Consider the following 25,246-nt stretch of genomic DNA (forward strand, 5'->3'; position numbering starts at 1 on the left):
GGACTGGAGGAAATTGGAAGAGACCTATACAATTCTTTATTATTACACTATACAACATGATTTTTGTTCCCGGGCTATAAACGTCATTTCCTAACTGGTTCCATCATAAAAACATCGAAAAAGATTATCAAATTGAAAAGATTGTCAGATTATCATCCTGCAGCACATTTTGCTCTAGTTTTTCAATGACTATCTCATTAAGTCTCACAATTCAAGATAGTTTGGGGCAGCCACAAAAACTAAGTTTCTGGAGTATAACAACTACTTTCAAAGTAAGTACCACACAACAGGAATAGCACTTTCAAACCAGAAACAGAAAAAAAAATCAAATTTTGTTACATAGTGTTATAGCAAGAAAGGGGAAATGAATTCTTTGCAGCACTAGGTTAAAATGAAGGGAGCAAAGTGCTTAGCAGATAGGCAAGTTCCTTTAGCTACTCTGTCTTATGACACAGGAGGCAATAGTGGAAGGCACAGGGAGTGGAAGGAATCCTGTTGGCATCTATCCTCCAGTTCCTGCCACCACAATCTCGCCAATGTAACAGTACTGATGGCATGAATTGTAGAAATTGCATTAAGAAAGGAAGAGTGAAGAAAAGCTATTTAATAAGGTTTATTAGACAGGCAAATCTGTATGCTATTCGCAGGTATGAAGTAGTAGGACTGGGACTGCTTCTGGATGAAGATTTATTGTAGAATCACTCTGGTTCTTTCCTTCCCGTTTCACATCAGTATCCATTCGCAAACTTCTTATGTTTCCTTAGGGCTGCATCCATCTTTTTCCTCATTTGAGGAGTTCAGTGTCTTTAAGAAGAACGGGGAATTACAAATTTGACATCCTTTATCCAGAATTACAAAATCTGAAATACTCCAAAACTACTGGGTTGTTGTAGGTTTTTTCGGGCTATATGGCCGTGTTCTAGAGGCATTCTCTCCTGACGTTTCGCCTGCATTTATGGCAAGCATCCTCAGAGGTAGTGAGGTCTGTTGGAACCAGGAAAATGGGTTTATATATCTGTGGAAAGACCAGGGTGGGACAAAGGACTCTTGTCTGCTGGAGCTAGGTGTGAATGTTTCAACTGACCACCTTGATTAGCATTTGATAGCCTGGCAGTGCCTGGAGCAATCTTTTGTTGAGAGGTGATTAGCTGTCCCTGATTGTTTTCACTCTTCTGTTTTAATTTTTCCTGGTTCCAACAGACCTCACTACCTCTGAGGATGCTTGCCATAGATGCAGGCGAAACATCAGGAGAAAATGCCTCTAGAACATGGCCATATAGCTCGAAAAAACCTACAACCACCCAGTGATTCCGGCCATGAAAGCCTTCGACAATACATTCCAAAATTATCCACATGGGTGCTGGAAATAGTGACACCTTTGCTTTCTGAATTTTCAGTGTACACAAACTTGATTTTATGCGCACAATTATTGAAAAATGTATAAAATTACCTTCAGACAATGTTTGTAAGTTGTATAAGAACCATGACATTAATTTAAATGTTTATACTTGGATTCCACCTCCAAAACATCACATTATATAGATATGCAAATACAGGTATTCCAAAATCTGAGGGAAAAAAATCCAAAGCTCTTTGGGCTGAAAGCATTTTGGGTAAGGGATACTCAAATTGTAAGTTACCCCACAAGTGTAACTATCCTTGATGACATTCTTTCAACATTTTAAAGGAATATGGTCATTATATTGATTATTGGGACACAGCACATGATCAACCACACTCTTATGGTGGGAGACACTTTTATTAAACTTTTAAAGACAATGTTTTATTTATATATGAAATTTATAGAATAAGGTGTCTTTTTAAGGACAATCTACATACCTTCCATATTTAATGTATCTATCTTTGCCTTCACGTGAGTTTTATTTCTACTATTCCAACCATGTTTTACTCAATATTAAATATATTCAAAGTGATAATGGTTCAACATGCAGATTTTCTCATTTCTGCAGATTTTCTCATTTCAATGAAAAGCTTGCAAAGGAAATAAAATGGTTATTTCTTAACAGATTGCAAATTTAGGAAAAGCCTGAGTTAATGAACTCTGAAAAGGTTTAACTAATTTGCTAGAAATTCACCCGTTTTTAGTTATGCCTGTCACATTTTTTCTCTGATCACTGCTGGCAAGCCAGTGTCGGACATCAACAGGACTTTTGCCAAGATGAATAGTGTGTGCCTGTGAAATGAGGGCAAAAAAGACTTGGAGTGCAACAGGAAAGCAGAAGATATGTACATGAAGAATTGGATAAGGTGATCTGTTATTCTAACTATACTGTATAGACAAAAGAAGTGTGAGAAATGATCGTATTTAATAAATGTACTGCTAACACAAAAATGGGCTTGCTTGTTCTTTTCCAACTCCTTTCCTTTTTCTTGGACAATTTACCCCTGTTAGAAACCACTCTCTTTTTAAAAGATTATTTACTACAAGTTATTCAGGATCCTGTTCAGTCATGCTCAGTGCAAGAATTAAAAAGAACTAGGATATTAACTTCACAGTGGATCTCTCTGGCGGCTATCTTGCCATGAAATAGTTTTCCTCTCTCCGAGAATCATACTTTTAATTCTGTTGTTGCTGAAGTTAAAATAAGTAATTATCTATTTTGACAATTTTTAATTTTATGTTATCTTTAGCAGATCACATTGCTATAAAGTCCCCTTTTTTCGTTTATTGTATTTCTTCAATTGTAACTTTTTCCTCTATATAAACATCTAAAAATGGAGTGTGTCTTAGAATCGCAGGTGTATCTTACACATTTTTATTGGTGGTGTTGATGGTACTGAAATTAGGGTGCGTCTTACAATCAATGGTGTCATACAATTGAGGAAATGCAGTAACTGAGTATCTCTGTGACACCTTGATCTCAGAAGTCATTACGTCAGTGGTTACTGCAGAAATATGGTATGAAGATAGTAAGGAAGATAAAGGATGTTTAGATTTCTTTCAGAATTTTCTCTAAAATTAGCAATAAGTTTGACTGGTGTGAACTAAATATCAAAGTCATTGTTTATTGGAGTACAAAAATACAGACGAATAGCAATCTCTCGATCTGTACATCAGTAAAGTAATCAGTCTTAAGATGATCTAGCATAGTTGGAATAAAGATATGCAACATCTAGGTCCCATCGCTGTAATGTGCTCCTCTCTGGGATGCCTTGAAGACAGTTCAGAAGGTGTAGATGCACCATAGTTTAGGTAAGTGCAACTCTAAGTAACAGGACATGGATTCAAGACAATACCACATGAGCATTTTAAAGTGGGTGCTCCCACTTTGTTATAGTGTGGCTGCCTCTTGCAGATACGTAGTTTAGGGAAGCTGAGGATTTCTCTAGCTGACAATTCCAAAGGCTCCGCCCTAAACTACATTTCCCAGAATCCTGCAGGAGGCAGACACACAATAGCAAAGTGGGAGTGCACACATTATCATCCCGTGTTGATGCATAAGCCATCAACCACTGGTCTGTAAGGTATTTCTAGGAATGAAAAGAAATTCAGCCTCTAAACACAAATGCAGTACTGGACCACAGCAAACAAAATTATTCCAAATGAGAAAACTAGCAAAATCACCAGGCATTAAACTACAATACCCACCTAAGGAGATGAAGAAATGAATTCACAAGGCAAGACTAATATCCTGATCAAAACACAAAATAACAGAGCCCCCCAGTGATCACCTACCCCCAGCCGAGACTACTCAAATGTATCATAAATTAATTACAACTAATTTTGGAGAATAGTACAGGTTTTTAAAAGCTTTGAGAAGCAGACCTCTATTGACCTATAGGAAGCTCCATATCTTACAACAACTGGTCATTTACAAAAGGATCCATAACATGGATGGTAATAAAGGGGCAAGACTTTGCCACACACCTAGATGCCAACTGTGTCCCCATCTACTCTGGCAGTAGCATCACAGGGACCAATGACATTACACACAACATATCTGCTCTTCCTCCAGTGTGATGATATATGGAACTCTGTCCCAATAATGCCATCTACAGTTCTTATTGGACAAACAGGATGGTCAATATGCAAGAAGATAACGGGTACAAATCTGACATCCATAATGCCAAAACCAAATTTCAGAATATTTCAATCTTCCTGGACACATAGTAAGTGCTTTACAGGTTGTGGGTCTTTGAACAGGGAAATTACAAAAGAAGACTAAAAAGGGAAATGGCTGAATTGAATTATATTCACAATTTTCAGTTGATTCACAGAGGTATGAACAAATACAATACCTACACAGTGCACTACATATACTAATGCCAGAGTCCTCACTACTGCACATATTGCAAAAGCAATTGTCTCAGGTGGTTTTTAGACTCTGGGAGACCTGGTAACCAGATCTATTGCTTTCACATATCAACAGAAAGACCTGTATCACCTCACACAGATATTTGGAAATCAGGGGCAAGGATCATGATTTAAATCTTTCTGGAATCCCAATACATTCTATCACACTTCCACAATTGTCTAAATAAGCTTTAGGTCTGTGGTCTTTGTTCCATTTGTGAGTGTATCCGAATAAGTGGGTGTACATCCATAGCTCATAGAAAAAAATAAACTAGTTAAACTTAAAGGTATTGTCACATTCCCACCCCCCACTCCAACTTTCTTGCTCCTTTTTATTGGCTGCTTTTTAAAATCTCCGATAATGTCCTCAAGAACTAAAATATGGTCTTCTGCAGCCTCACCGCTATTACACCATTGCAACAAGAGCGACTGGTCCTGCAAAACCCTCATAGTGCAAGGCTTATTAAATATTGTTTTCTGTGGGCAAGCAGATGGCGACTACAGGGTGGCATATGTTCTGTATCAGAAGCTACTGCTGATATGGTCTATCCAATGCAATTTTCTGAATCAGTACCCTAAATAACCAAACCAAATCTAAAGTTGACCAAAAACTGATTCGTAACCCTTTTGGTAGCAATGTTGAAGAGTGGTCAAAGTGGTCCCTAGTCAAGTGGACTAGGGTAAAAAACAAGTTGGGAACCACCGAGTTAACTGATCACGTTCCAACCACGCTGAAATTCATACTTGTTTTTCCCGCAATACACACACATACTGTATACATGAACTAGGTACAATTCATTCATTCTTGTAATGTTTCCTGAAATTTGCAGATGAAAATGATGGATGACAGCCACACCAACAGTCTTTATGCAAAGAAGCACATGGGTTTAAAAGCCAGTATTTTTTCTTCTTTTCTCTTATTTATCTAAGAAATTAAAATGGTAACAGTGGCTGAACCATGGCTCTTTAGTTCAACAGAGACCATCCAGACCAGCAAAACACTGAACAGATTACATCAAACATTCTATGTGTTTATGAAGACATCTATTCTGTTCCAATATTGTGTAAACAATATTCTTTGCAAAATATGCTTTTAGGAAAAATGCAGACTAATCATTAAGAAAGCGGGAAGACTTCAAAAATCATTTCTCCTTGTCTGTGGTTTTAAGGCAAGTGGTACAAATGGATTCTCAATAAAACAAAGGAGCATAAGTGAAATGAGATTCTTTAAAATTTATTATAAAATAAAAATGATTAAAAGTGCTCTATGCTTTTTCACAACATGAAGCAAAGTCTCACGTTTTAGCAAACTGTTTGTGGTAATACTAAAATCTACACAGGAGTTAAAGACTTAAAAGTTGGGAACGAGGGGTCTTCTCCCTACTACACTAGTTTTGTGCAGGAAAGTCATTCATATTCACAGACATACGAGCGCAAACATTCACAGGATCGCATGTTTTAGCTCAAAGCTACCTCTCATACAATAAAGGGAGTAGGTATTTCCATTAATTCAGAAGCCTAGAAAATTGGAGAACAAAAATGTGTTCTTTAAGGTGTCCACCTCATTTACATATCACGTAATCCATCTCATACTTCTCTCTGCAGGTCAGCTTGAGATTTGCAGCCTTGGTAATAATGTGTTTAGTAATTTTAAAAAATCCATCAGTTCAATCTTAGCTGAGTTTAAATGGTTGCAAATAATGCTGGTGCAGATCTTCATAGAGAAAAAAGTATGTCAGATATGCAGAATGTTTCCCCTGGATTCTTCAGGTTCTGTGTAATGTGAACTGTTAGTTTCTGTGTGATGACTCGCAAGGATATCTGCATTTTCAAGATTGGACTCAGTAAGCATTGTTTTTTCAAACATGTTCTTTTTGCTTGTTTCTGGACAGTTCTGTACATATATTACACGGTTGTAGGCCTTCAGTCTTTTCCAAAGTTGTATGTAGACTTTGCACTGGACGTACATGAAAAGAATTCCTCCAGTGAAACCAATAGCTACAACTACTAGCTTCGTCCAAAATGGCCATTCTAGAATACCTGCAGAAAGATTGTTACATTTTGAGTTAGCATGCACTGTACCTGTTAAATAAAGACAACACAATAAAATGTTTAGATCCAAGAGTTTCTAGAACATGGGGAAGAGGTTTACATTAACATTCAAATATAAGGAAAAAATACGAATGCACTAGAATAAGTAATGCAAACACACTGAGGAAATTAAGCCACATTCTATATTTTGCATAGTTATCTATAATGAGCAGCAAATAAATTCATCAAAGAGCAAAGTCTTTGGCTTCTGCCTTGGCTTCACTTTTTTGGCTTCTGCTTTGGCTTCACATCATGTGTATGTACAAGTAGTCCCCAAGTTACAAACAAGATAGGTTCTGTAGCTTTGTTCTTAAGTTGAATGTGTATGTAAGTTGGAATGTGCACATTTTAAAGTGTAACTTCAGACAATATTAGTACATGTATGTACATACACATACATACACACACTTTAGATCACATGGGGAAGGGTTAACCCCTGTGGTCCTTGTTTTGCTGTCTGTACCCCCGTTCAGAAGATTTCACCTCACTTTGTCCCTGTGAGAATTGCATTTTGAAAAATCTGGTTTGTTGTGGAAACAAAGATTGGGTATAAAGCTTCAGTTGAGACACCTTTTCCCCATAATAACTCTTTCAGGAGTGAATTTCTCTTTCTAGGGGTAGATGTCTCTCACTTCCTGTTGTCTCATTCCCCGTTCTTAACTATGAGTCATTTGTAAGTCGAATGTTTGTAACTCGGGGATTGAATGTATATTGTCAGTTTGCTGTGTCTCCATAAATTTCATAGGCAAGGAATGATCGGAGGCGTTTCTGCCATTTCCTTCCTCTAAAATATAGTCTACAGCACTGGGGGTCTCAACCTGCTTAGCCTCCAAAGTATGATGACTGAAGAACCTTAGTAGCAGTTAAATTCACTCACAAAGAAATCTTGAATTTTTTTTAAATGCTAGGTTACTACTACATAGCAAAGCTGCAAATGAAGAAAACATGGGCATATTCTCAAGTTTCAATCCCCAAAACCCTATTCTCTCAGCTCCCAAAAGTTCCTCCATCCAGCCATCAGTGTCAGAAATATTAAAAATTAATAAGGTATTTTTTTTGTTACAAAAGTGTGAATCAAGTACCGAAAGAGTTAGTAGGCCAAAGTCTATTAGAGTCAGTGGGCCAAAGCTAGTGTTGTCCTGAGGAGCAAGAATAGACCGAAGTCTGTTGGAGTTAGTGGGCCAAAGCTAGTGTCGTCCTAAGGAGTGTGAGGTAAACCTCTGTATGAGAGAAGCTTCGTGTGAGAAAGCTCCAGTGTGAAGGCTGCTGTTTGTAAAGCTACTGTGCATTTGTTTATTTTTGTCATGGAAACCTTGTTGTTGTAAATAGTGCAACCATATTATTTTACTATAAAGAAAAGCCTCCTATGGAAGAGATAATATTGATCTGTGTGTTTTTGTTCTTTTTATCACTTTGGGCTACTGGTGCTGAGTCACACCGCTGCTAATAAGTTACTCTGCTATACATTCATGAGGAGGGTCTTTTGTTAACAAGCCCACTCGCCCAACATTAAGGTCCTCCAGTTTGAGCTGGTTTGTGTTCTTAGGCCCCTTCCCACTTGGGGCCTCCAGATGTTTTCATTCCTCAACTTTGGTTATGAAACTCATGGCATGGAGGTGTTCTGGTGTCTTGAACACACCAGAAATGGATCCATGACACCAACATCAGATGGGATCTGGTGATTTGGGAGTATTTCAATGTCACTAGTTTCATTTTGGTCAGAAAGATGAGGGCATCAACTTAACCTGTCCATTTGTCTGCATGCTCATAACATGACATTTCTACTGAACAATAAGATATCACGCTTGGAAACAATCCTAAGCCATGGTTTAATAACTATGGTTTGTATGTTTGAATGAGCCTTAGCAAACTAGCTGTAGTTTTGCTTTTTTGCATACAAATCTCAATCTGAAATTAGGGTTGAAACTCTTAAATTTTGGTTTGCATTAAGCATTGCTTCTTTTCAATTCTGAATTTACAATCAATGGTTCTGACAGCGAGAGTGGAGTGTTGATCTGGTACTCCATTCTAGCTGTCTTCCCAACTACAGAGATTCAAGGGAAGATCATTTAGGAAATGAAAGTATACACACAACTAATCAAGTCTTGCCAAGCCTTTCTCAGGCCACTACCTTCCACTACTTATCTCTACTTACCTTTATTCAGCAGTTCTGTGAGCAGAAAAAAGGGACCATAGAACCAGTTATTTTACTAAATTCTACATAGGACTACATGATGGAAGTCACAACTTTGCTTCTACTATTCCAGTAGTTAAACTGGCAGAAACAAAATTAAGCTATACTGCCCTTCAGTTTTCTGTATGCTCGTGCTTCTTGGACCACTGTTTATGGGAAAGCCACAGCTATAGCACCAAACTATGCAGACTGAGCCCAGAATACTCTTCTATTAATGGCCCTGATGACAATCTGGACAGGATCCAGGAGTGACATTTGTAAAAGCAGGCAAAAACAATTGTTTGAGAGAGTACAAAAGATAATACATAGTGAGGTATTCTTCATGTTCTATTTAAAGGGGGAGGAATACCTCACATTCATATTTGGAGCTCTTCCTTGGGATCTAAAGCACAGAAATCCATTTGTGCTACAGCTACAGTAGCAGAAGCAACCATGTAGGACAGAAAGGAGAATTTCACAGAGGAGAAAACTGAAAATGCAGGGTGTTTCAAAAAGATGGACCCAATTTGAAATCGCTAGATCTCTGCAACCACAAACTACCGGTTCCATCTTAATGCATAGGGGCCCCATGCTAATCCAGAACTTAGTAAAAGGAGAGAAATTATGACTTGTAGCAGAAAGCTGGAATGTGTGCATTTGAAAGAGAGATTATATAATTTTTATTATTTGCAATGTTATGGAAACTGAATATTGGAATGGATTCCTGGGAGGCAATTAATGACTGGGGACAACAATTGCTGGCAGTGTGTATTTTCATTATCACTGATGTGTTTCAAGAAATTGATTTGTATGCTGAAAGCTGAGAGGAAGTGTAAGAAAATGTACTGAGGGAAAAGAAACTGTGGACTGATTACATGGTACCAATATAAGTTTATTTTATCAATAATTTACTTTTTTATTAATGTGAGTGATTGGATACACAGGAGCCCATGTACTGCTTTGCCTTATAATGCAGACCCGTGAACCACCCATGAATGACTCTTCCACCTGAAAGGATGGTGCATAGAGTTTCAAAGGATTACCGCTAGAGCTGCCTGGTGGCACAGTGGGTTAAACCGCTGAGCTGCTGAATTTGCTGACCAAAAGGTTGGTAGTTCGAATCAAGGGAGTGGGGTGAGCTCCCGTAGTTAGGCCCAGCTTCCGCCAACCTAGCACTTCGAAAACATGCAAATATGAGTAGATCCAATAGGTAATGCTTCTGCAGGGAGTTAACAGCATGCCATGCAGTCATGCTGGTCGTATGACCTTGGAGGTGTCTTTGGCTTAGAAATGGAGATGAGCACTACCCCCCACCCCCCGAGTCGGACACAACTAGACTTAATGTTAGGGGAAACCTTTACCTTTTACCCAGTGCACAAACAGCCCCTAGCCTCAACCATTAGCAAGATAATGGTTTAATGACATATTCTCAATTTACGGACTTATTTTTGAATTTTGTTTCTGGTTCAAAATGGTTAGGAAAACTAGGTAACCCAATACCTTATTAAACTGACTTGTAACTTTTTGTTGCCATGAAATATACTGCTTTGAAATTGGGTCCATAATTTTGAAGCACCTGTATATAGAAAATATGTAACAGTTGTCTGTAAGTAGTTAAATGTATTTCTGGAAATATCTTATTTAGAATCTAAAAATACAGACAGATATATACTTATGGAAGAAGTTAAAAAGCAATAGGATATTTAAGACAGCTCAACACTTTGCTGTGCTAAAAACAAAAACAAAACCCCACAATTGTGTTTCTGCAACAAAGTTTTTGCACATTAGAAAAATCATGTGTGCCAGAAGTTAAATTTTGCACTGGATGTTTGGTTTTCCTAACATTAATATGTGTAGCAGAGTTTTGAGACTGTGTTGTAAGATTCCTTATAACTTCTCTAAGCAGTGTTTTGCTTTTACTATATTTATGATTATATTTTTATCCCACTTTTCTCCAAAAACAGCTTACAACTGAAAAGAATATAATTTAAAACTTACAAAAAGTTACAATTAAGGATTAAGTATTCACAGCTTTAGGTTTGTGCAAATGAAAAACATATATGGTATTTTGTATTTAATTTTTCAACAAAACCTTTGCATCTGAATTTCTCTGTGGGAGGTAGATATAAAACAGAGCATAATCAGTGTGACAAAAAGCACAAAATCTTTCTGGCTGCCAAAAAACAAAGTTAACATACCAGTGGTTTCCCCTTGTTTAATCTCTTCAGCAGTACGATCTATGAGGACATACAGAGACCACACGACACAAGTGATAGCAATTATATGGAAAGTGACAGAGCACATTATTTTCCTTCGCTCACTGGCAGTCATCTGCAATTTCTCCCACTAGCCAGAAAAGAGAACAAGGAGTTAGATACTTTGAGTTGATTTTAGAATATTATAGAACAGACACATTGTTCAGTACTTGGCAATCAAGAATTACTGATATCAAAACTGAAGAGAACATTTATCACTTCTATATTTTTAATGAGGGGTGCAGAGGGTTAAACCACTAAGCTGCAGAATTTGCTGACTGGAAGGTTAGCGGTTCAAATCCGCTTGACGGGGTGAGCTACCTAGCAAGAAGGTAGCTCCATGCAGTCATGTTGGCCACATAACCTAGAAGGTGTCTACCTACAACGCTGGCTCCTCAGCTTAGAAATGAAGATGAGCACCACTCCCAAGAATCGGACTCTACTACACTTAATGTCAAGGGGAAACCTTTACCTTTACTATATTTTTACTATACTTTTAATGGCATAAGGTCTATTAAAAAGGTAGTGAAATAACTTGGTAAAGATGGTCATACCTTCTCTTCACCTCACAATCGACAAGGTATTTTTATATAAAACAGCTGAAAGTCAACACCAAATCATGTTAAACTAAAATTGAATTGGGCTCCTAGTTTTACTTTAGCTTTCTTTTTGGTGTTCTGTTAGGCAGTCTGTTGAAATTGACATGGAAGAAAATCGACCCCTGCTGGCAGCACAGTTGCTTACAACTGATAAAGAGACAGGACTCTCTTTTTCAACCACAGTCACATGATCTGGTTGCCCCAGATATCAAGTCCCATTTATCTTGCATCTCTTGACCATATATAGCCAAATCAAGATAAATAGTTGCTTCAGACATCTGCCATGTGAGATTCCTTACAAGCTATGTAGCCCCAGGAGTTAATGAAGAAATGCACAGCTATTTCTTCATCCAACAATATAAGACATTTGATTATCAACTATGCAACATACTTTTCTCAGTGGTTTCAATTTGGTCTCCATGATAAATTCATATTTGCAGAGTTCACAGCATCGAGTATCTGAGCTCTTGATCCACTGCTGCAGACAAGCCTGGTGTACAAAATTAAGACTTCCCGTGCAGTGACAGGGAGTGATGAGAGGGTTCTCGTCATCTCCTTCACAATGGCATATCCTGTGTCAGGAGCACAGCAATTTATTAGCAGTCCAGAAAAACGACCAGAACCCAAACTAAGAAAACACACAGCTGAAAATGGGAACAGGAACAAAATATATAACATTTGAGATCATGCATGGTCAACCAGCACTGATCCTCAAGGCTGCGAAAACTACGTTGGTTCAAATGTAAGAATCTAAAACTGCTACACACCAACAGACCCAGTAAGGAAGCACAAGTACAATTGCGTTTGAGATTTTCTGAAGGCTCAAGGTCCAGAGTCCAGATCAAAATAGGACCTTGAAAAAACCATTTTTTTTTAACTTCAAAAATTTTCAGCCTGGAAAGTTGGCTAATCTCATGTATAGAATACCATTCCTGACTATTTTCTAGTAATATGCCTGCTTTGGTCTCAAAGCTTTTCTCATTAATTTCCACTTCTGGTTTTGAAAAAAAAATCCCTAGGACTCAACAGAGATGGAGGGATGATAGGAAAGGACCAGTCATATCCAGCTAGAGCAGCCTTTTTTTTGACCAGAGGCCACTTGACCAGGACCCACTTGAATGGGGACCACTTTGATCAGGGACCACTCTCCAACATTAGTACCAAATGGGGCGGGGCTTGTTAGCTCTGAGGAAAGGATTGAAAATAAAATAAAATAAATAAATAGGAAGGAAGTTTGCAGACTGGATTTTCATTCTTGAGGCCCACTGCTGGGCCATGGCCCACAGGTTGAGAACCACTGAGCTAGAGGGTATATAACTGCTCAACTCTTTGGCCTAAAACTATGGGGGTTGGCAGAGGGATGGGACAAGGTCTCTGAGCCTGGAAGTTGCTCACTCCTGGTCAAGAAAAAAATCAGGTTGCTAAAAGGCAAAATAATGACACTGTACATCACCTTGTTAAGAGACACAGTGGTATTTACTGCATTGTTTTCCAGGACAGAAACATGCTTAGACAGTCAGAGCAGAACGACATTGCTATAAGGAATAAATGAACTTAAACTATTACTGAACTATACAACAATTTGGAAACCAAATTAACAAAATTTTAAATGCTGGTTATATAGTAAGGGCTGAATCCAGTCCAAATTAATTTCCTCAACAAAATTTGTTTACATACTTGTGTTTGGCTGTCACAAAAACAAAACAAAAAATCCCAACTTGTGTTCATGTATGATTTTCTAACTAAACACAGACCAGAGTAAACAGTAAAGTCATGAGATGGATTCCTGCTGAGGCACTACACCGAGTTTAAAAATGTCGCTTTTTTGCGGTTTAGTCTGATTAGACCTTGTGCATTCAACTATTTCAGAGATGACCACAGACAGCCCTTTCTCTCAATTTTGATGAAGAATGGGGAGCTAATTGCGAAAGGCCAATCAAAGTTGTACACTCAACTACATAGTCAGCAGATCAGACCATCATTTATGCTAAGCTAAACATTTACAATTAACAAAGAATCACAAAACAGATTTATAGCTCTACTGCTATAAAGGATTAACTGTATTATATCTATGTTGACTAAACAGTGATAACCATTTTTTATTGATAACTACTAGACCTATAAAGGAAAACTGTAGGTGCTAGGAAAGGGAGGAAGAGGACGGAATTAGCGCAAACTATTCTCTTTCCTCAAGAGGTGTGGTTTTGTTTTTTTACTATGCAACTATGGCTAATTATACAATTCCATGCATCTGACTCCTTCATGGAAATACACCAAAGCTGTTAACAGGAAAGCTGAGATGATACTTCAAAATACCTGCTGCTTTCATAAGAAACAGTGTGTGCCTGGTTTAAGAGGTGGCATGTACAATAATTATGTTATCCTTGTATTATTTTCTGGTGAAACTGGTGACTGCTCACACTACAAATGGCTTATTTTGTTGCTTTACCCTTTACTTAAAATACCGTATATACTCGAGTATAAGCCGAGTTTTTCAGTCCTTTATGGGCTGAAAAAGGCCCCTTCTACTTATAGTCGAGTTGGTTATTTATTATTTTACTCTGTTATTATTACATTTATTATTTTACTCTATTATTATTACATTTATTGTTTTATTCTATTTATCATTATTATTATTGAATTTATTATTTACTTTATCATTTTTGTTGTTATTACATTTATTATTTTACTCTATTATTATTTTTACATTTTTATTTTACTGTATTATTACTGTTACTAGCCGTTCTCTGCCACGTGCTGCTGTGGCCCAGTATGTGTATATGTGCTGTGTGTGTGTATATATATGTGTGTGTGGTTTTGTGCATGTCTTGTAATTTTTTGTTTTTTGGCTTTTTAAGTCCCTTCCACTGTGTTTCTCAGTGTTTTTATGAGTGATGGTCACTTGTTGGCCTGATAGCTGTCTTGTGTCCAAATTTGGTGTCAATTTGTCCAGTGGTTCTTGAGTTATGTTAATCCCACAAACAAACATTACATTTTTATTTATATAATTATTGCATTTCCATTATTTTACTATTATTACTATTTTTATAACATTTATTATTTTATTCTATTATTATTGGAAGGATACATAAGCACATTTACATTGAAGAAAGTTAGAATAATGGTTTAATCACAGTTGGACAGTCTTACCTTAAATTACAGTTTTATGTAAATATTCAAAAACATTTTAATGAACTGATGCTTCAATCAATGTAATTTTATTGGTATCTATTTTCATTTTGAAATTTATGAGGAACTGCTGCATTCCCACCCTCAGTTTATACTTGAGTCAAGAAGTTTTCCCAGTTTTTGTGGTAAAATTAGGTGCCTTGACTTATATTTGGATCGGCTTATACTCAAGTATATACCATTTCTACCATCATGGTTGATGCATGTTCAGATTTGCCATCCTCTTCTAGAACCCAATTCTTACCCAACTCTTCCAGAACAGGCCTTCTGCATTTGTTACCTTTAAAAGGCGGTTAGTAGATGTGAAGAACATTACACCTAAGAGTCAATCATAAACTCAAGAGATAATAACACTGGCCCTATATGGCAAGTTTCTGTGCTGCATTACATTTGATCTTCACACATAGTTTGGAGAAGATAAACTGCAGCAAGAAAATAGGCATGTGAATCCCGTTGCATGCATGAAAGAGTAAATGTGGTTCTTTAGTTCCAAGTAAATCTTCTCAAAACTTTCATTTACATAGGTGGAATTTCTGAGAAGCAATTATAATGAGCAAAATGCATTTTTGAGACTACAGGTCTGAACTGGTCTTTCATATGTTCATGTTGATATTGTTACATATTTATACGTTCGCCATTGCATGGAAAGCAAATTGCTATGTATTTTCAAACAGCAAGGCAGAAGTTATGATTTAAAAAAATCACATCAGTCAAATGAGAGAGCAGCTCAGTCTTCAAACTGCACACAGTAAAGCAAGCAAGCAAGAGTGGAAACACAGAGGACATAGCAGTTGCCACAAAAACTGGGAAGCAGTAGAGGAAGGTGGTTCCCTGTAAACCAACCTGCAAGTATCCCCAGATATGGATACAGGGGAAAGTGGGGAAAATTTCTCCGACAAGGGAGAAGGAGAGTCTAGGTCACTATCCTTTTCAACTGAACAAAGTGGTGCCCGCAGCTCTGCAATTTTCAGTCTCACAGAGGAACTGTCCTCAAAGACATCATCATCTCCCATGTCATCTGAATAGAAACCTGTGCTCTCTACTATCACACTGGGTGATTTCTTTGATTGGAGGCAGCTTGAGTAGTTATCCAATTCATGACTGCTCGCACTGGAGGTATGAGAGAAGGAGAAAAGGCAGTGCAGCAGTTTTTTACTTCGGGACAATTCGTTGTCACACTTGTCCTCCAGGAGAGGAACGTGTACTGCACTGTGGACAGCACTAGCTCCAGAAGTGCTCAGGTAATTTGTAGAAAGTGACTGGAAATAGGAAAGTTTGGAATTACTAAAAGGAAAGGGCCTGAGGTTGAGTGGCTTCTTCTCTTTGTGATAAAATGTGTTAAGCTTTAAGCACTGCTCCTGAGTTTGTGTCAGTTTGCCTTCTGAGCATGTTCGTTCCGCGTAGCTAAAACTTTGGGCGGTGCTCTGAGCCTTCTGATCCATATCACTGAGAGATTTGGAGAATTTCAGAGCTTGGGTCGTTTTTCCATTCTTAGACTTGAGACCCCGGACACACTCATGCTCATGGAGGTCTCTCTTGGAAGACTGCACCGTATCCTGACAGATTATAGTCACAGTGGACCCTTGAGTCAAAGAATTCTGGCAGACAGGATTTTTCAAGACAACAGCAGATTGCACTGGACTGTGATGACAACATTCAGAATACACTGCACTGGAACTGCATGCAGAACAGTGGAATAAAAGCACATAAAGTAAAAAAACAATCATTAAAAAAGAATGCATACAATTATATGAAGAAATGACAGTTTCAGCTAGTGGGGGGATGGGCAAACAGCAAGCAGAACAGAAGTGGAGAACAGCAGCACAAAACAAGTCAGTTAATATGGTGGCATGATGCATATGGTACTACGCGTGCTATGTCGGTGTCTTTAAAGCAAGGCTGGACAATAGGCAGCTCTCCACATGTCATTTTATATCGTTGGTGGAGCTGGCTTAGTAAGATCACTGCTGTAGACCAACAATATCTGGAGCGCTGTATTTTGCCCATTCTTGCATTAAATGTGTGTGTGCCAGTGAGAGCACAACATGGCAGAGTCTACTGAACTGTTTTCCAATGTGCCATCTCACGTTCACAAAATACATCATTCCAGGGTCTATGGGACTCCAATAGGGAGGAATAATGTCTGGGGATGCTGGGGGAAGGCTCTGAGGACAAACAGTTTCCACTCAATCGCTTTTCTATCTGTTCTGCTTTAAATCACTGCTTCTTAAACTGTGGGTCCTCTTGGCGCAATATTAGGGTCCTGAAATATTTGAAACCAGTAGTTTTCTGAATATGACCTAATGGTTGTTTTAAACATTTACACAACTGATGTGCAGTGTTTACAGTGGACTCTGCAGATGCTTCAGCTGTACTTTATAATAAGAAAATTCATCCCGTTTAGCAAGCCTTTCAAATACTGATTTGTTATCAGTAAATGTTTGATTTTATACCTATTTTATTTATATATCTATATACCCAGGGTCACCTAAAAATTTCTCAGGTCAAAAGGGATCATGGGTGGAAAAGCCATCCTTTTAATTGTCTTCAGAATTATTTCTAGCTTATAAGACACTGGTATGACATCCATTATAACTCGCAGACTATGGCACCCCAACATTAAGCTGGAACTTAATATATTCTAAAGATTTTCACTGCCCAGCACACTTTTTTGCTTGGAAAGACTACTTACAAGACTTACATTTGTTTTTAAATATTCTATGAGTGGCATGATTAAGATAACTGTCTTGCAGGACTTTTACTGTAGTCTATGTATCTGATACTTGACATGTCAGAGGTAGACATGTGCAGCCATCTTCTGTAATGTTTCACTGCAATGACACAGCCACGATTTTACCTGCAGATGTCCTGACTGGTTGGTGTAACAGAGGTCTGAGAGAAACTACGAAGAGCAGAAATAGAGGTTGAACTGCCAGTCTGCAAGAAAAAATAATTGTCATACTTTCAGATAGATTTGTTTCAAGCTATAAAATTCTTTGACTTATCATAATGCACGAGAACTCTTACATATGCACTGGGGACTACAACACAACCCTTTAAATGTTATTCTTTAGGACACTCTTTTAAATGGGCAAGGGACATAAATCCTGCCCATTACTTGCTGGAAGTGGGCTTGGAAAACCATTCCTCAATTAACATGAAAGGTATCTTTGAAATGAAGTTATCATAAACTATTTTTTAGACTACATCTTTTTTCCAGTAACATAAATCAAATCTGCCAGGGTAAAACCATTTTCGCTATAATTCTATCTATTTGTGACCATATTCACTGGAAATAAAGGACTGTTAATTGTCACATTTGTCCATTAAAAAGCAAAAGATGCTATCACTAGATGTTTGTTTTGCTAAGACACTAAGATGAATCTGAAATTGCTATTTCACAACAGCTAAAATGACAAAAATTGGAAGGAAATTTATTATTTCATGAACACTGGAATCAGAAATACTTTCAATATACGTCTTTTTATTATATAAAATCTCTGCTATCTGTACTTGAGTAGTAGTAACAGCAATCCCATTGATACATTGTAACGAATATCGTTGATGCTAAAGGTATTTATGAATTGCCTACAGTGTCTATGAGGATATACAACCAAATAGCTTATATTTGGCCCTGTGATAAAGTACATAAAGGAAAACTAATATGAGGTCAATGCAATCTAGAAATATGCAGCCATCCAGAGAGAATTCCTCAGACTTATTTAAGGCAGCCAAGACTAAATTCAAATAAGTTATTTTTTATTTAATTCACTGAGGAGCTTATAATTTAGATGTCAACTGAAGAAAGAATAAAAACAAAAGTGGTAGCCATGTGTACACTCTGGTCATATCTGTACCTTGCAATATAATTTTTTTAAAAAAAATTAAGATACAGTCAGTTACTTTTATTAGAAAGATAAAGCATGAGCATTCACTCCAACTTCCCATCAAAAATGTCCACACAGTTTTTAGGGAAAACAGATGGGGGAACTGAAGTGAAAACCAGGCACAACATTCCAATTCAGACTGAGATTATACAATGACTCTCCATACCTGCGATCTCCACCAACTGCAGATCATATCATGCTATATATAAAATTGTGGCAATGCAAATGTGAACTCGCTCTATGCACACATTGTTGTTATATATCATTTAAAGAACTATATACCTTATACTTTATTCTTAGCGAAACCGTAAACAATATTACTGTGATTTTTCATTAGTAATTAGATTTTTATTTTTGTGTATGTTTACTCCCACCAATATTATTGAATGGATTTATGCCTTTAACATGGCAAACAACTGACATACAGTATGCCAACGAACACGTAAAGGAAATAATCATCTTTCTAGCATAGCGAGACCCATGTCCTCTGACAGTTTGAAGACCACCACACATTCCAAAGTCAGGAAACGATTTGTCAGTGCTATTTATTACCACTCAGCCTTTTGAAGTACAGAGTTCCCCAACATGAACACCATCAAATGTACAGAAACATTTTGAGCAAATATCAATATAGTCTTTTCCCATACAATCCTCCCTGCACACTGCTGTCTTCTGGGGGGTAGCTATTCCAATCAGACAGAATCCGACTGGCCATTTCACCCAAAGGGGAGAAGCAGGTAAGAAATACAATTATTATTATTATTATTATTATTATTATTATTATTATTATTATAAATGAATCAATGAATTGAAGTTGACCAAAGCACTCCCCTGAAATATTTTGTGGAAATTATGAGAAATTGGAATAAGAAAAACAATACTGGGAGAATATCAATATTTATAGGTCAGAACCAGCACTTTCAATTATGTCCAAAAATGGACCATTAATGAGTTAAGCTGAGGGAATCGTGTTTCCTATAAACAACCCCAGCAAACAGTTAGATCAAAAGATTTTGGATCAACTGAAGCTTCTGAATACTTTTCAAGGACAGCCCCACTGAGGATAAGTTACACAAATCTAAAGGAGATGCATATGCCAATGTTACACAAATCTAAAGGAGATGCATGTGTCAATATGACCCATTCAGACACCTTCAAGAACAAATGTAGCTGTTACACAAGATACTTTCCAAACCTCATGGTTGAGCTGAGTCTAGACATGCATTCTGCTTATACATCCCAACTAAATCTGAAGCCAAACTGAAATAGAACTGGATAATCTTCCATTCAGGAATCCCCAAACAGCTGGCAATATCCCAATTTAACCAATATTTTCTTGTGCAGTACTGATAGAGAAATTCCCTGGCACAACTGTACATTAGTTATCAAACTCTAACATATAGTTTTGAAAGGGGGAATGAACAGGGAGGGAAAAAGAAATGTGGCAACACCTTTAAGATAAACTGGTTTATATTTTTGCATAAGCTTTTGTAGATATGAGGCCAAAAAGCAAACTTTGATTTTTGCCATTTTATATAAGACCTAATAATAATAATAATTATTATTATTATTTATACCCCACCACCATCTCCCCAGTGGGGACTCGGAGCGGCTTACATGGTGCCAAGACCAGACAACCCAAGGATACCAAGGGCTCATTATACGTTATTTTTTTACAAAAATAACACAGTTAAAAAGAAAAGTGGAGGCATTAATCTTGAAATATTATGACTGCTAAGTTATCCCTCCCCATTTCCTACAAAATTTCAATTCTTTAAGTAGTCTTGAAATGTCTGAGATGAAAGAAAAATGAACAAATCTTTGACAATACCTGTTCTTTCCCTTTAGGCTTGCTCTTAGACACTTTGGAAAAAGTAACATCCCGGGCTGGAATTACAGAGATACGGTGCAATGGCATATTCATCACACTATCAAGATAGAACGGGACTTCTTACAACGATGGAGTTCCTGATATGAAGTTCATTATCTGCCTTTGTCAGGCCATGCTCCTAAAAATAAGTATTAATTTGAAAATTAGAAGGGAAAATAGTAGAAAATTGAAAAGAAACACACAACTGCATTAGAATAATAGAACTAGAGTTTGAAGTGATGCCAAGATACAGTCAGTCCAGTCTAAACTTCCCCTGAGAAGTGTCCACACTCTGCTTAAAAATATTTTCCAAAGTACTCTATTCCACTATTGAAGAGCTCCTACTGTCAGATAATGTTTAGCTGAATTTTCCTTTCTGGTAATTTGATTCATGTCCTAGAGAGTATCTACATTCAGGTTAGTTTCAAACCACTATTGAAGAAAGCAGTTTAGCTGTGTATAGGATTACATAGAAAATCCTGGAACCAGTTTGAGGCCAGGATAGTGATTACACAAACCACAAATCAGTTGCAGGAACCAGAGGATCCATGGCTTGATAGCCATGAAGAATGTTTTTTTCCATCTCTCTCATGTTTTAATGCTCAAATGCGTATCAGCAAAATGCTTTGGGTGTCTGCACAGCAATTCGTATTCTGCGGAGCAAATCTTGTCTTGCGATGTGGTGGGGAAATGAGGCTTGCAAAAAAGGGTGATGACTACAGTGCCATTCCACTCCCAACTTCTTATTTCCCATCTCCCACATCTACCGGATATACCGAGTTAGCACTAGATTACTATAGATGACACTCTCCCCATGCAAAGAACTAGTAAAGATTTCTCCAACCCTTCTGATATATGCTTATTGAGTATAGATGTTCTTTTCTGTTCCATCTTACCTTAGAACTTTTGCTCACAGAAATGAGTTCACTATTATAGTATATAAAGTAGGACAATAAGAAAAAATGTGCATTCTGAACAAGCCACTCTAAGCAAATGTATACTGATTGCACATTCCAAACAAATAATTACAACGGCAATACAAGGAATGATTGGTAAAGTTTGTGTCTTTTTGAAGAATTTGAAAGCTACATACATAAGCAGGAAATAGTTACAGAACAGGGGGATAAGAAAAGTAGCAGCATTTTGCAAAATACAGAATTTGCACCAGGAATCAAAATAAGAATAGAAATTTAAACTTATTTATTTATTTATTTGAAACATTTATATTCCACCCTTCTCACCTTAAAGGGAACTCAGGGAGGAGCACAACATATATACGGCAAGCATTCCATGTCAGGATATAAATAACTATAAATATACACAAACATTAAAATCAGTCATATCTAACTTAAAATCACCCGCTTAAAACCATCTCAAGACACCATGCAGCCTCCAGTAAGTGGAGTAGGTTTCCTATTATTGCCTCATTGCACTGCCCCAAAGGCTTGGTCCCACAACCAGATCTTTGCCATCTTTCTGAAGGACAGGAGGGAGGGGGCTGACCTAATCAGGAGGGAAGTTCCATAGCTGGGGGCGGGACGCAATCACTGAAAAGGCTCTCTCTCTCTCTCTCTCTCTCGTCCCCGCCAAATGAGCCTGTAATAGTGGCGGGACCGAGGGCAGGGCCTCCCCAGAATATCTTAGTCTTCACGGTGGTTCGTAAAGGGAGATTTTTTTGGACAGGTAACATATGCCTGGGGCAAGTCACACACTCTCAGTCTCAAACGAAGGCAAAGGCAAATCCTCTGTAAATAAACCTTGCGAAGAAAAACCCATGAAAGATTAATCTTAGGGTCACTGTTAAGTTGGAAACGACTTGAGGGCACACAAGAACAACAAATCAAAGAAGTCATTTTTTACTTTCGTATAATTGATTCATATAGGAGCATTTGACATTACCAAGGACATCTCTTCATTCATTACTATAAGGTCTATCCTAAGCACAGATAGCTAGCTAGCTTTCTCTTCTTTGGGGGGGGGGGGGGATAGCAGTCATTGCTCACCCACCTAGCATTATGCTTTCTATCTTCTCGTAAATAATGTTCCTGTTAGTAAGGTGTGACTCTAAAGGAGAAGGGGAATATTTCTTCAGATATGTCAAAGTCAGGTGCAGTTGTTTGGATTGCTAACTTTTGGTTGGGAAGAGTGCAGTGATTCAAACATAGATTTGGGGGAGAGGGCACATTTAATTTCCACTTTATGGTTTAAAGCAGGGATGGGTAGAGTTCAGATGTTTAGAAGATTTCAGACTTTAACAAAAATTAAATGTTGAGATCTGCCTACCAGAGCTAAAATGGTTGATCAGGTGGCAGTGGCAGTTAATGATAACACCCAACAAACTGGAATATGTAACAAGTTACATGAGATCAAGTAGTGTAAAATATATCTCTAACACAGATAAGATAAAGCACAACTCAAGTTCGAGATTGGGGAAACGTATTAGTGTAATTAAGAATGATATCCGTTAAAGAAAAGTAGGCAGGCAAATAGTCTTAGACCTGTCAAACCTATGCTTCTGGTTATCTCCTTCCAAGTGCCTTGTTAGCTTCAGTAGTCACTATGCAGATTATAATGAAATACCTGGATATTAAGTACTAAGCAAGATATCTGTCAGCATTAATCTATGATTACTTTTTGTCTTATGTATGTCAACTCTACATAGGTAGGTAGTCCTCTATCTCTATACACATCTTGAAAATGAATGTAACACCCCATCTAAGCAATGCATTTCACCATCCTATTTTGATAGAATAACTAATTAAAACATTCATTTGAGGATAAGCAACCCACCAATTATCAGTGAACTCTAAGAGCTTTAAACTGTCAGACTAAGGTTCTATTTATCAAAGAAATTGAGGTGATTAGTGAACAGCCAATATGAGCACAACAAAAAAAGGCTCTGCAGTTGGATGGGCTTTGAATATGCAATACATTGAATTTGTAATTTCAGTCGTAAACTGTGAAAACATATAGCAGAACATACCTGTCCTCATGCCAGCCAAGCAATCCTGGCTACATGCAGATTGCCAATGATGATATGATTTTTATTCCCTCGCAATCTACTTATAAGGAAAGCTTCACATTTGAAATGAGGGAACCTCGATTCTGTTGCAAACCTGGGCAGAAAAAGAAGTTGAGAATGTAAGTCACTTCATGGAAAACAATGAACATGAACATGCTTTCTTGATTTCCAGTCTGAACATCAGCTCCCGGCATCAGCAGGTGAATTGAAATGACTGCCTCAGGCAAAAAATTAAGGGGCGGGAGAAGTAAGAGCAAGATTTTGGAGAACACGGTTGTCTAAGCTACATAACCCGTCTTTTGCCCAAATATATATTGTTAATTGGTTGCAACTTATAGTAAGATCTAATTGCCATGCCACTTTGGCTTCTGTACATGAAGACTGAATTTCTGTATGGAACTGAGAAGCATCTTTGGATCAGATGCTTCCCATATGTTGGAGATTCCACAGATTTAATATGTTTTAGCTCTTAAAGAAAGAGCTCCCAATTTTAGATAAAGTAAGGCAAAGATATAAATATTCAATCAGATAGTCATTTTAGGACCTCTGCATGAATCTCATTCAACACAAACTTCTATTAAGAGCAAGTGGGGGCATTAAAAGGATGCACTGACCAGTTTGAAACCTTTAAAGTTGCACCACCCACCATATCTCTGGTTTCTTTTTTAGATTGTTTTTGTTCGCAAATGCTTTTAGGGACAAGGGGCAATTTTGTCATGTTTTTGCCCACCCAGGACCATTTCAAACTCAATACAGGCCTGACTATAGCAGGAGGTAGCCCAGAAGCTAGCTTCTATGTCACTTCCTGTTAAATAACAGGCTTCCAGGAGGAGCCACCCCCCCCCCCCAAATAATTGCTCATATATTGCCTAGGGTCTCTGTTTGGGGGCATTCTGAGGGGAAAGATTAAAAATGTGTGGGGGGAGGCACAAAATAATCCTAGGCCATAATAAACTCCTATAAAATTCCAAAAGTTCAAAAGACACGTGCAAGCTTGCACTTATGGATACCAATTAATACTACATTACATGAAGCCATCTCTTCAAATGACCACATTCTTTTCTTTCTGGGGTTTACACATCAATGGGTGTTTATGCTTTAGCATTGATCAACCCAAATAACAGCCTTTACCAATATTTCAAGGTGAATATCAGAAAAGTGAGGCTTAAACTGAACTTAAGAGATGTAGGTCCATATATCTATTCCAAACATAATATTTTAGAAATACTGAAATGTTCTGCATGAGGTGTATTAATGACTGAAACTAAGTAGTATGATAAACATGCAATTCACATATTATATAAGTAAATCCTTCCTCCCACTGAAATGAATGGTTTGTTATTGTTACTTCAAACGTAACTGAAATATAGTATTCTGAATTTTGAGTAAATAGTTCTTCTTGCTGGAATTGTGTACCTTTTCTTTGTGATTTGTTCAGAAGAGGTTTGCTATTGCCTTCTTCTGAACAATAACAAATTCCACTCAAACAGTTTTTAGTACAGTTCTAGTCAGCACAGCATCAGTGAAGGATGATGAAAATTGTAGTCCAGAATTTGAAAAGTAGTATGAAAAGGAATTAGCTATACGTACAATTCCAAAGTGTCCCACTGATTACTGCCGTGGTAACATTTTTCCAAATGTAGCTCTGTTTTCCCATTTATACAAAGAAACTATACTGAAAGCTTTTAGTTACATTAAAAATACCTCTTTGAATGCTAATAGCTGCTCCTCATATCCGCTGTGTCACTTGAGCACCAACAACGCAGCATGAGTAAGCACTTGAACTATGTGAAAGTTCTTTATTCACTCTTCCTGACTACTCTGAAGTCCTTTTCCAGTTTCAGA

The 25,246-nt window shown here is 37.5% G+C and overlaps 1 protein-coding gene across 2 annotated transcripts in view; it reads right to left on the reverse strand.

Annotated features, from left to right (window-relative positions):
* Positions 1-5,533: 5,533 nt before the first annotated feature.
* LOC132774295 (uncharacterized) overlaps positions 5,534-25,246 on the reverse strand; it is a 30,434-nt gene continuing 10,721 nt past the window's right edge. The window contains exons 2-9 of one of the 2 annotated variants that reach the window (XM_060774285.2): positions 23,363-23,495; positions 20,341-20,518; positions 17,480-17,559; positions 15,466-16,299; positions 11,825-12,005; positions 10,778-10,925; positions 8,562-8,576; positions 5,534-6,355 (exon numbers count right to left, since the gene is read on the reverse strand). In XM_060774285.2, coding sequence (XP_060630268.2) covers positions 6,051-6,355; positions 8,562-8,576; positions 10,778-10,925; positions 11,825-12,005; positions 15,466-16,299; positions 17,480-17,559; positions 20,341-20,433 — 1,656 coding nt within the window. In that variant the 5' untranslated portion in view covers positions 20,434-20,518; positions 23,363-23,495 and the 3' untranslated portion in view covers positions 5,534-6,050. The remainder of the gene's footprint in view (positions 6,356-8,561; positions 8,577-10,777; positions 10,926-11,824; positions 12,006-15,465; positions 16,300-17,479; positions 17,560-20,340; positions 20,519-23,362; positions 23,496-25,246) is intronic. The other variant, XM_060774287.2, reaches the window with a different exon arrangement.

Source organism: Anolis sagrei, chromosome 4 (genome assembly GCF_037176765.1).
Source record: "Anolis sagrei isolate rAnoSag1 chromosome 4, rAnoSag1.mat, whole genome shotgun sequence".
Lineage (NCBI taxonomy): Eukaryota > Metazoa > Chordata > Lepidosauria > Squamata > Dactyloidae > Anolis > Anolis sagrei.